Genomic DNA, 12,567 nt, shown 5'->3' on the forward strand with positions numbered 1-12,567 from the left:
AAGTCATCTATGACAGTCACCTTCAGAGTAGGGCATGTGTTTTGCTGAGTGTGCACGAAGACTTTCCCAAGGGTGTGCATTTATGGATAATCTTAAGGGAATCCTTTTGTAGACCCTCAGTTTCTGTAGGTCCACGTCTTGGAGACTAATGTCCCTGAGAAAGGGCCTCTTGACCATAGGCTTCCTCCCACTTTGAAAGAAAAGGCAGACCCTCCTCTCCTATCCCCGATCTGAATTAATTATATCACCCCTTGGATTGTCCCTGCTTCTTGTATATGCTCTGATTTTATTAGTCCTTTTTTTTTTCCTTCTTAATCCAGAAAAAAATTACTTTCTGGAAGCAGAGAATGCCCTTCTTAAAGATCTTTTCACCCCATATTCCCATCACTTACGATTCTCCTTGGGAATTTCCCCTCCTTTTTAGCCTTTCCAGTGTGTGTGTTTCTGTTTTCCCTCACCAGTACTTCACCTCTGTTTTCCTGCCTCCATTGACTGTTGTCTTTTCTCTGGTTTTCAGGCTTGGTCACGGTGGCAGGAACAGCTTCTGCATGTCTGGAGGGAGAAGCGGAAGATGGTCTCTGCAGTGAAACACCATCAGCACTGGCAACAGTGGAGGGCCCTGAGGGCCTGGCTGGAATACCTGCAGGTGCGCAGAGAGAAGAGGCAGCGGAAAGGTGAGCAGGAAGTCCTGCGCTCCAGGGACAAGAGGGTTGGTCACAGTGCCCACTCTCCTGTTGCCTGTTACTGCCAATAGGGTGGTAACTTATTAAGGGGAGATATAACCGTGTTACACCACAGATTTTCAAAAAGGAGATTGAGGAGGAAGATAAATCATCCTCAATTCACAGTTAAGATATTTCCTTCTGTTTTTTTATCAATATTTAATTCAATAGGATTTTAATTATGCTATAAATACTGTGATTATTATGATTAGTATGATACAATTTTGTATCTTTTTTTTCACTTTTAATTTTATATTGGAGTATATCCGATTAATAATGTTGTGATAGTTTCAGGTGCACAGCAGAGAGACTCAGCCATACATATACATGTGTCCATTCTCCCCCAGACTCCTCTCCCATCCAGGCTGTATCTTGCTTTTTTTATTTTCACACAACTAATCAATACTTTCCTGTGTCTTTAAGTGTTGTTAATAAATGTTATTTTTTTTAACATCTTTATTGAAGTATAATTCCTTTACAATGGTGTGTTAGTTTCTGCTTTAAAACAAAGTGAATCAGTTATACATATACATATGTTCCAATAAATGTTATTTTTTAAATGATTGTATTTTACGGGAGAGGGGCTTACCTTAATCTACTTAGCAATTCTTTTTTTTTTTTTTTTTTTTTGCCTCGCTGTGCATTTTGCAGGATCTTAGTTACCCGACCAGGGATCAAACCCATGCCCCCTGCAGTGGAAGCGCAGAGTCCTAACCACTGGATCGCCAGGGAAGTCCCTAGCCATTCTTGTATTAATAGATACTTGGGTTGTTTGTCCTCCGTTATGCAGATGCATGTGATTTATGATGTTGAGTTTTTGAACACTATTCTCATGGTTTTGTTTCCCCGAGAGAGGTCAGAAGTAATGATAAATAGGTCATGATCGTAAGTACTTTTTGTACTTCAGTTTCTTGAGCCCACACAGAAGTGAGTTGAACACTGTGCTGGCCGCAGGGTTAGGCTCTCCTGCTTACCCTAGGCCTCCCTGTGGGATCTCCTAGGCTGCCTACACTGTGTCTTGGGAGAGGGAATGTGTCCGTGTGAAAATAGTGATGGGGGACCACCTGTCTGGTTGCCCAAGCCTGGAAGTTGAAGGCATGAAGCTGTTTAATGATGAGCTGCCGACTAACATGCCTCCAGTTACGGCATTCTCATTCCAGGACCAGTACCCTTCCACTTGCTGGACTTATGCTCATCAGGCCATTAGCTAATTAGTCTTAAAAGGAGATGGAGCTGGCAGCCTGTAGCAGCCTGGCTGAAAGCTCACAAAAGCCTTTGACAGCATGTTGACCAAGTTGTGTGTCATTGACTCAGACCCTGAAATCCCATCCGGGAAACATTGATAAAGAGGCAAAAGTGAAAGGCAGTCTTCTTTGAAAGCAGCAGTAGCCATTACTGCTCCTCAGTAACTAACTAGGAGTCTCAGCCCTTTGGTAGAACCCTTTTCTCTTTCCTGGGAGAGAAGAGATATACTGATAGCTAAGGGATTCCTCCTGTGTTTAAAAACCTTTTATTCTGGGACTTCCCTGGCAGTCCAGTGGTTAAGACTCGCGCTTCCAGTGCAGGGGGCATGGGTTTGATCCCTGGTGGGGGAACTAAGATCCCACATGCTGCATGGCATGGCCAAAAAAAAAAAAAAGAACACCTTTTATTCTAACGTTCTTTGTGGGAGCAGCCTTGAAGCCCTGCTGCCTGCCAGTAGTGGGTTTCATCCTGTCTTAAAGGTGCTTCCAGCTCATCGCCCAACCTTGAGGGGGCAGCACTTAAGCTATTTTCTCTGTTGCAGAGATGGCTGAGGGATTCCACTGCATCATTGTGCTCCAGACACACTTCTGTGATTGGCGGTGGGCCTGGAAGCGGAGGGAGAGCTTGTACGTCCACCACGAGCGGGTAGAGGGGCTGGCCAGGAGGATGGTGCTGCGGAGGGCCTTTATTCACTGGAAACACTGTATCCTTTGCACCACCCAGCCCTGTCTGTACAGCAAGAACAGCAAGAGCTCACCAGCCTGTAAGACAGGAGTCAGGAGATACATGGGAAGTAGTTACCCAGCAGTTTAAGACAGTTCTGATCTCTGTTGACTTCTTTTTAAAATTTTTTGTTTCATTTTGGGAATATTCATACAAAAGAGTGCATATAACACATTTAGAGTCTAAAGAATAATGGTAAAATGACACAACTCAAAAAAATAGAACATTGCTCACACACCAGTCTGCTCCTCCCTGACTACATTCCCTTTCCTCCCCCTCAGAGGCATTGCCGCTGCCCTGATTTTGTTATCATTTCATTGCTTTTTTCTACCCATTAGATGGTAGAAATAGCCACAGCCATTTCTGCTTCATTTCATTTCTGTTTCAGATTTGTTTCATTTCATTGCTTTTTCAGAAAGCCATCTGACCTTGGTGGCCCTGTCATTATGATCCTGGCTTCCATTCATTGAGCTGTTTACTGTGTGCAGACATTTTGCATTATCTCGTTAATCCTCATAGCAACCCTGTGGAGTAGGTCTCACCGTCTCCATTTTACAGATGAGGAAACAGGTTGGGGGTTGCTAAGTGATTTTCAAACTCATTGGCAGAGCCAGGCTTTTGACTCCAGTGCACCTTCTTAATCACTGCCCCTGCTGCAAATTGTGCCCAGGTGTGGGATTTGGACCGCCTTGGGTGTTCACCCACACTTTTATTTGTTCACTGAACTCTTGCTTTGTTTTAAACTCCTGCCTAAATTCTGGAATACAGGGAAACTTAGAGACTAACAGTAGCTCATTGTCTAGTGGGGAAAGTAGACATGAAAACCAGTCTTTGTAATGTGGCGTGATAAGTGCTATCATAAAAGTTTGTATCAAGTCCTGCTAGGGCTACTGTGGAGATCTAGCCGAGGAGGTGATGTTTGAGCTGAATTTAAGCCTTGGGGGCTGACACGTTCTCCCAACAGGGAGGTCGGGAAGGGCGGTTCAGGTGTAAGGAGTGGCATTTACGCAGGTGTAGGTGAGGAAGAGCAGCCAGGGGTGATGGCCGGGGTCTGCAGTGAGTTGTGGGGTATGGAGGGCAGGTAGATGCAGGCTGGGGACCGGCTTGTAGGGCCCTTGTGTGCAGTGGTCAGGAATTTGGGCTTAATCCCAGTGGCGCTAGGGATCCTCTGCAGGTTTTTGAGAAGAGAAGTGATGCAGCCGATCTGTACTTTAGAAAGGCTAAAGCTCGATGGTAGCAGCGAAGCTGGCACAGGGGGACCAAGTCAACTGTACTGCACTGTGCTGGGGGTGGGGCAGAACCGGGGAGACCTAGGGGGGCAGCAGATGGACTTGGCAGCCGAGAAGATGGAGGGGGTGGGAGGAGAAAAGGTTTGAAAATAACTCCAAGGTTTTTAGCACAAACTTCTGACTGGATTGTGATGCCAAAACAGAATGCAGGAGAACTCGGAGCAGGTTCTGCTTAGATTTTGAAATGTTTACTCAAACTGGTGGCAGTTTATCTCAACTATTTTTGCCTCTCATGCAATGGGCATGAGAGGGGAGAAAGGCAGATAAGTAACTCACATGGTTCCCCTTAGTCCTTTCTTCCCTGGGTTGTCAGGGGGAGACAGAGGCGGACACCAGCCCACCCGGCATGCCCATCATCTCCTGCAGCCGGGACCCTTCAGATGGGTCATTAGGATCGCTCTGGGCTGGGGTGGGACCTTGTTGAGACAAGAAGCCTTAACTCTGGTAGACCTGCTGCTGTGTGCAGAGGCAGCTGTGCGGCGGCAGGTGGCAGAAGAACACCACAGGCGAGGCTTGCTGGTAAGGGCGCTACAGGCTCACTCAGGCAGCCACTCCTGGGGGACCTGGCCCACGTCATGCTCCTTAAGTGCATCTGGTTGTGTGGATGGCTTCCATCATGAAGCCCCCTTCATTGTCACGTCCCTATTTTCATTTTGGATCAGAGATGGTGATGGTGTGGGGTCAGAGGGTTTTGGGGCTGCAAAGGAGCCTTAGAAGTGATCTAGTCCTGGGGTGTTCTACATGGCAGACCCTCTTTTTAAGTGGTGGAAACCTAGTCTTCGAAATCAATCAAAGTAGAGATGCTGTGGACAAGGCTAGGTCTGGGGAGTAGTGTCTGTTCTACCGGCTGCTCTTCCCCACCCTCACCACACGACGTGGCCTCTGAACACTTTCAGGAGCCTCTGGGGGTCCACAGAGCATGATATGAAAAGCCCTAGTTGCTTCACTTCTGTCTCAGAAAACTGAAGCCAGGCTGTGGGGGAATGTGCTTTGCTTAGTCATACATGAGGCATCTTTGACAGAGCTGGAGCCAGGCCAGCATGTCCTGCCTCTACCCCACCCCCACCTCCCAGTCACCTTCTCTCAAAATTCCTTCTCTCCCTTCTATTTTACTCTTACAAAACTGCATTTATAATTGTGTAAGCATACACATTGACCCCACATGGTAAAAACAAACAAAAAAAAAACCCCACCATAGGCTGAAAGTCTGTCTCTTTTCTGAGAGGCAGAGTTGATGTTTTGACCTTTGTCTGGTGTTTCCATCTGGGTCACAGGGACCTCTCCTGGTCAGAGGTGCGGGTGTGTTTGTTCCTGTGCAGTATCTGTGGACGGCAGGGAGTGGTCCCACAGCTATTTATTAAGTGTCTACTGTGCAGGCTGGCTTGTATCAGGCTCTCAATTGAATCTCAAAACAGAGAAACACTCTCTGGGACATGGGAGCAGCTGTGAACAGCTACTACTGAGCTTCTTGCCACCCTCTTGGGCATTGCTCTTATTGTTACAGACACGCCACTGATTTGTGTCCATTCTTCTTTTCACAGTATTTCTGCTTTAGAGCCCTAAAAGACAATGTGGCCCGTGCCCATCTCCAACGAATAAGAAGGAATCTTGCTCACCAGCAACATGATGTCATGGTGAGAGTCCTCTTCTGTATCAAGGCATCAAGGCACCTCTTCTGATGGCCATTCTCTTTTTGTTTTAACCTTTGTGCTTAGAGGTTTGTTCAGACCTTTAGACTCCAAAACCTTAGTGTCCATTTTCTTTAGTAATCTATGCCAGAGGCTAGAGAAACTCTTATTCTTCTCATGTTTAATCCCATTTTTTTATCTGTTTGCTAAAAAAATTGATAGTTGAATCAGAGGTCAGGGACTGTGGATTCCAACCTTGACCTAGGGAATACACTTTGTCTTGCATTCCAGGAGGTTTTGGTTATGTTTGCACTGTGAGTCTGTTGTCTTCAGTGGTTAAATTTACCTGAGGGCAACAAACATTCTATCTCCACCTGTAGATTGTGTTTCTGGGTGTAGGAGAAAGGGACATTCTAATTGTGAAAATGTTCAAGCATACAGAAAAATAAAAAGAATAGTGTAATAAACCTCTATTTTACCATCTAAATTCAACAATTGTTAGTATTTGCTTTTTTTTTTCCCAAATCATTTCAAAGTAAATTACAGACATTATGACACTTTACACCTAAACATTTCAGTATGCGTTGCCCAAAAATAAGAACATTTTCCTGCATAACCACAGTATCATTATCATCCCTAACAAAATGAACAGTAATGCTCTAATATTAACCAATACCCAACCCATATTCAGATTTCCCCAGTTGCCCCCAAAATGTCTTTATAGCTGTTTTTTTAAAACCAGGATTCAATTAAGGATTGATGGCTCACTCTACATTTGGTTATGTCTCTTAAGACTCTTATTAATCAACAACAGTCCCCCCACTTCTTTTGTTTAACATGTTTATTTTTTAATTGTAAAATACACAGAATTTATCATCTTAACCATTTTTAAGTGTACAGTTCAGTGGCATTAAGTACATTCACATTATTGTGCAACCATCACCATTATCCATGTCCAGAACCTTTTTCATCTTGCAAAACTGAAACTGTGAATTAAACAATAACTCCCATTCTCTTTCTCCTCCCCCAGCCCCTGGCAACCACCATTCTCCTTTCTGTCTCTTTGAATTTGACTGTTCTAGGTACCTCATATTTACAGTATTTGCCCTTTTGTGATTGGCTTATTTCACTTAGCATAATGTACACTATCTTTCTTAATAACATTGACTTTTTGAAAAGGAATGCCAGTTATTTTGTACAGTCTTCCATATTCTCCAGTTTTCTGTTTCCTTCTGACGTCATTTGATTTTCCTTTTTCCTGTGTAGCTCTTATAAACTAGAAGTTAGATCTGAGGGCTTGATTAGATTGAAGTTAAACACTTTTTGGCAAGACTACTTTATAGGCAGTAGTAGGTGATAAGATCAGTTTTTTTTTTTTTAATTTATTTTATTTATTTATTTATTTATTTATTTATTTATGGCTGTGTTGGATCTTCGTTTCTGTGCGAGGGCTTTCTCTAGTTGCGGCAAGTGGGGGCCACTCTTCATCGCGGTGCGCGGGCCTCTCTCATTATCGCGGCCTCTCTTGTTGTGGAGCACAGGCTCCAGACGCGCAGGCTCAGCAATTGTGGCTCACGGGCTTAGTTGCTCCGCGGCATGTGGGATCTTCCCAGACCGGGGCTCGAACCCGTGTGCCCTGCATTAGCAGGCAGATTCTCAACCACTGCGCCACCAGGGAAGCCCGATAAGATCAGTTTTAACTTCTAAAATGGCTTTGTCTTCCATGAGGCCCAGATTAGGAATACCTTCTTCATTCTGATTTACATAGATTTGGTAGATCCAGCTTTTTGCCTTTTATGTTGGCCCAGAATAGATCCATATTGCTTGGCCAAAATTATTTTGCAAATCTGTTATATGTTGGGTGCTCCAAATTGAGATAATTACTGATCTGGGGGAGCTTACAGTCTTCTGGAATTACAGATTTGCTAACTAATGGGTCAAGAGAGATCATTTTACCTTTTGCCTTAATAAACTTCTGTTTCCTTCCTGTTTTGCTGCAGCTACTGCACAGGTTCTGGAACCTCTGGCAGTCTCAGATTGATCAGAGGGAGGAAAGTGAGCAGCTCCCCTTCCTGTGTGCTGCCTGGGACCACTACAGGTAGGGACTGTGGACTTCAGGCTCCCCAGGGGCCCGTTGTGACTGACTGGCTGGTCTCCAGGAGTCATCATCACCCTCAGTGTGTTACTGCGGCAGATTGAGAAAGGCCCTGCTGTAAACCAGTGTTCCTGAGCTTGCCTTTTCCTTTTGGTTGATGGGATGGGAGGTAGAATGAGGATGTTTGTGCTGGTGCTCGGCCACCACTGCCTCAGTTTTCAGATGTTAGTGACGTTCCATCTTAGAATGTAGGCACTGATAGTGTTACAGAGACAGCGCAGGCACGTGGGTGTTTGTGGCTTGGTCTTGGAGGGTGTAGAGTGTGTCCTCAATTTTTTAGAGTTAATCATTCAGTTAAAATAAATAAATAAAAGCACCACATGTCCACAAGAAAAACTCAGAATGTATAGGAAAGAAGTAGAAAGTTAGAAATAAAGGCTGCCTGGACCCCTTCCTTCGACCCCTCAGTCTTACTATTCAGAGGGAACCACTATTCACTTTCTTGCTGCAAGAAATGTTCGATAAACCCTCTCCCAAGAGTATAATTAACTTATTTTGCATAGTTATAGGTATGATTTTGGGGCACTTTTTAATGAGTCAGTGAGAATTGCAATATTTGACTGAGTCAATTTGGAGTTGTCAGGATGTATCATTATTCTAAATCCTGGTTTACAAAGCTGAATGTGGTTCTCACTCTCAGTATCACTGTGTGAAAGCACAGTGTCACCTGTCACAGACCCAGGTGGTCCTAAACAGGCCCCAGAGTTTGGCCGTAAAATCAGAAAATTCAGGATATTTGGGGGATTTCACACATATTACCTGAGTTCCAGAGACACTGTGCTTGGTGGTCTAATTAGCTTTACAAGAAAGTTGTCAAATTTTGGGGGCAAGCCACAGTCCAAAATCGGGGTGGGGGTTTGGCAGATTTCATGTCAGAAAACAGGTTCTTATTTCCCTTAGAATGAAACCCCTGGGGTGCCTTTAACGCTCAAGATGTACCTGTGCCCAGATTTACCTTCCTTAATATCAAAACAAAATTCTGAAAACCTGAAAGCTGAAAGTGGGAGGGCAGTTACCTTGGTGTTGTGTGTTTCATTTCAGAATAACATTGCTACGCAAGTGTTTCAAATTGTGGTTACTGTATACTCAGAAGAGGCGATCCCAGCAGGTATGGAGTTCCTCAGAGCAGGGAGCTCTGCTGGCTTACATTCTTGGATGTGATTTCTTTGGAAAGATTCTTGGAAAAGGCCTGTACCAAGAGGTCTGGTGTTCTGATTTGGAAGAGAGGGTACTGTGAAAAGCTCAAAGGTATCTGCCCCAGACCCCCCCAGGGATGTCAGAAAGTCTGCATAACTCCTGTCCCTTCATCTGCTTTGAAAATGCAGCTGCTCTCTGAAGGTGGTGAGCGTATCAGCCATTCCATTCACATCTTGACCCAAATTGTTGATTATATTACTCAGCCAGCCCCTCATGAGACCTTCAGGAGATGTTGGGGAAAGTGCAGAGCCTGAGCGCCATATCCCAGAGCTAAACGGTGTGAGACACAGGTGCCCACAGTTGTGGGAGGAGGTGGGGGTCAGGCTGAGGGATTAGTGAAGGCAGGTAGAGAAAGACGGATTCAGTTCCATTTAAGAAAGACTTACTGAGCGGCTGCTGTGCCTTAGATGCCAGGCCAAGAACTGAGGATACAGCTGTGATGCAAAGCAGACAAAGTTCCTGCTCTCGGGGGGCTTGTAGTTTAGCCCCAGGGTGGCTCTAATGATGGCAGGTAGCCGTCTGGAGCGCTGAACCGAGAAGGATTTCCAGGCCACGTTCAGGCTCAGGGGAGTGTGTGTTCAACTGATGATGTCTGCACAGGCCTTGCAGTGGGAGGTGGACTGCGCAGGCCTCTGTTTGGCCATCCCTGCTGTGAAACGGGGAGGACACGAACGAAGCTCCTCCTGGGTATTTTTGGGCTGTCCTCTCCACCCCCTTCTCTATCTGCTGCTCGAGTCTAACAGTGAATCTAAAGAGTTTGGCTGGTTCCTCAGTTTTGGGAGGCATACAGACTCCTTTGGGAGCTGGTCCTGTCTACTTCTCTCCCCATTCCTGTTACCGCTCTGCCCCCTCACAGCTGCACACAGTCAAGCTGCCGGTCCTTCCCTGAATAGTCTCTGCTAGCTCCTGCTTCCTGATCTGCCTGCTGCCCTTTCAGCTCAGGTGTCACCTCTTCCCCCTGATCCACCCCTCGTGCAGCTTTCTCATAGCATGTTGTTGGCTGGCCTCCCTCCCTGCCAGGCTGGGGGCTCCTTGAGGGTACAGCCTGTCCTGCCTCATTCTTCTCCTGAACTGTTGACAAAGGGTACGTGCTGACTAGTATTTGGATGAGTGAATGAACACACGAGTGAACAAACAGATGAGCTGCCGGTGATTGCTTCAGAGTTTTCCCCAAGAATCACCTCAGTTCTTGGTGTTTGGATGGGGCTAACCCAGGGCATGGCTTGTTTTTGTGTCACCTTTGCCTTCCACACCTAGAAAATGTTTAGAATTGGTACATTCTTTGACGTCCCTTTGGATTATGTGGCTGTTTCGGAAAGGACATTGCCACTGGGTCTCTTAAGCTCATTGAATGCAAGCACAACAGAATGTGAAGAAAGAGCCCTTTTAGAAAAAGAACATGAGCCTCAGAGTTGAAAGGTTATGTTTATTCAAGGTGGAAAAGAAGCAAAGGGTCTCATTTAGTTTCTCCCTGAAAAAAGGGATATCCTCGACCCTGGGGCCCAGCACTGGTAGAAGGTCGAGGGTCAGAGTCCTTATCTCTTACAGGGCTCCAGCACGGCCTGCACAGTGGAAGGTCTCAAAAATAGTAAGAGCCCTGCTCAGCTGTTGTTTGTTTTGTTTTTTTTCAGCTGTTGTTTTTTAAAAAATCTTTAGCTAACAATCTGAATGTTATCTCTTGGTTTAGATATCCAAGAAGCTCATCAGTTCCTTCTATTTTAGGAAAAGATAAAAATATTATTTATTGTGGGTTTCTTTCTATTTAAAAAGTAATATATAAAGAATGGCAAGAATGTTTGCTAATTGTTGAAGCTGGGCAATAAGTTTGAGGGGATTCATTATAATATTGCTTCTACTCTTGTTTACATTTGAAAATGCCCATAAGCAATATGTAGACATCACAGAAAATTTGGGAAGTATAGGAAGACATAAAGAAGAAAAAATTAAAACACCCATAATCCTGCCTCTTAAGATGACATTTGATGAGTAAACCTGGTATTTTTTTTCCTCTGTGTGGGTAGGAATGTGTGTACCCATGTATTCACAAACACACACATAGGCATGCTGTTTAGTTTTCTATTGCTCTGTAAAAACTCACCCCAAACTCAGTGGCTTAAAACAACCACCATTTTATTATGCTTAAGGATTTTGTGGGTCAAAAATTGAGACAGGACATAGCAAGGATGGCTGGTCTCTGCTCTGTGATTACTGGGACCTCCACTGGGAAGATTCTGGTGGCAGGGGGTTAGAGTCTTCTAGAAGTTTCTTCACTTACAAGTCTGGTTCCTGGGCTGGAATGACTTGAAGATGGGACTCCACTGGGACTATTAACCAGAGTGCCTGCATATGACTTCTCCAGGAGGCTTGGGCTTCCTTACAGCGTGGTGGCCCCTGGGTAGTCAGACTTCCTGTGTTGCAGCTCAGGGCTACAAAAGTGAGTGTTCCAGTGAACAAGACAAAAGCTGTGTGGCCCTTTAAGACCTAGCCTAGGAAGTCACTTAGTGTCACTTTCGCCATACTCTACTGGTCAGAGTAGCCACTGTCCCCCCAGATTCAAGGGAAGGAGGATGAAAGAATTTGCAGTCCTGTTTTAAAAGCCGCCACACGTGTATATGCTTTTCCTCCCAAATTTTGGATCATGGAGGCATATATAGTCTTATGTCAGTTGTCTGTCTTCTTACTAATGTATCAGTGAAATTTATAATTACATAAAAATTTGAAGAATCTGTACCACAAATAAACATTACAAACAAAATCAAAAGATATTTTACAGGGTAGGAACAAAATTGATAACACACAAGACAAAGGACTAATAAATTTAAGGTTGAAAAAGCCCTTATATATCAGAGTTAAAATGCTGACAATCAGTAAAATGGGCAATGAGGATGAACACTTAGACCATAGGAAAAAAGTTTAGATAAATATATATCTATACACACACATACATAGACAAATGTGTAAAGAGATGCTTAACTCACTTTTAATTAAAGGGAAGCATTTTCACCTATCATATTTCATTTTTCACCTGTCATGTTGGCAAAGATTAGAAATAATGATTTTCATTTTAAAAAATGTGTAGGAAGCAACCCTTCCTCGAGAGTGTGACCCTGAAAGGTCTTTTTCTTTTTAATGTAAAGTACAAATAAAGGTGTTTCATTGTTTTACTTTAGCTGTTGCAGGCCAGAGCAGACAGTCACTTTCAGCGGAGAGCCCTCCCTGGGGCCTTCCAGGCATGGAGAAGGCTCTGGCAGTGGCACCAGCAGGAGAGAGTCCTCTATGCCAGAGCAGCACGCTTTCACAGGTATGCCGTGCGGCTCCTGTCTGCCCTGGGCCAGGCGTCTCAGGTCAGTTCTGCCACCCACATAGCCATTTGCTTTGTTTCTTAGCCTGCCAGTCCCCTAGGCCCTGGTTCTTCCTTGATTTTCAATAATGTGGGCTCTTTGAGCTCATCTAGCAGAAAAAGACAGCCATTGTTTCCCCTGGGAAAACTTGTGTCTATCTGTGTAGCAAGTGCTTTCAGAACAGCCCTGGTTTTATGCCCGTTCCCTCGTTACAAGCCGCAGTGAGCCGCATTAAAGCTGCCCATTAGCTTTCTGGATCAGAGTGTG

General features: G+C 44.7%; 1 protein-coding gene across 1 annotated transcript in view; it reads left to right on the forward strand.

Annotated features, from left to right (window-relative positions):
- Positions 1-12,567, forward strand: part of SFI1 (SFI1 centrin binding protein) — a gene marked incomplete at its 5' end in the record, with an annotated part of 72,309 nt that overhangs the window by 36,121 nt on the left and 23,621 nt on the right. The window contains 7 exon segments of the mRNA XM_082416976.1: positions 518-674; positions 2,509-2,670; positions 4,428-4,498; positions 5,521-5,613; positions 7,608-7,705; positions 8,804-8,870; positions 12,130-12,260. Coding sequence (XP_082273102.1) covers positions 518-674; positions 2,509-2,670; positions 4,428-4,498; positions 5,521-5,613; positions 7,608-7,705; positions 8,804-8,870; positions 12,130-12,260 — 779 coding nt within the window.

Source organism: Balaenoptera physalus, assembly GCF_965194825.1.
Source record: "Balaenoptera physalus genome assembly, chromosome: 12".
Classification (NCBI taxonomy): domain Eukaryota; kingdom Metazoa; phylum Chordata; class Mammalia; order Artiodactyla; family Balaenopteridae; genus Balaenoptera; species Balaenoptera physalus.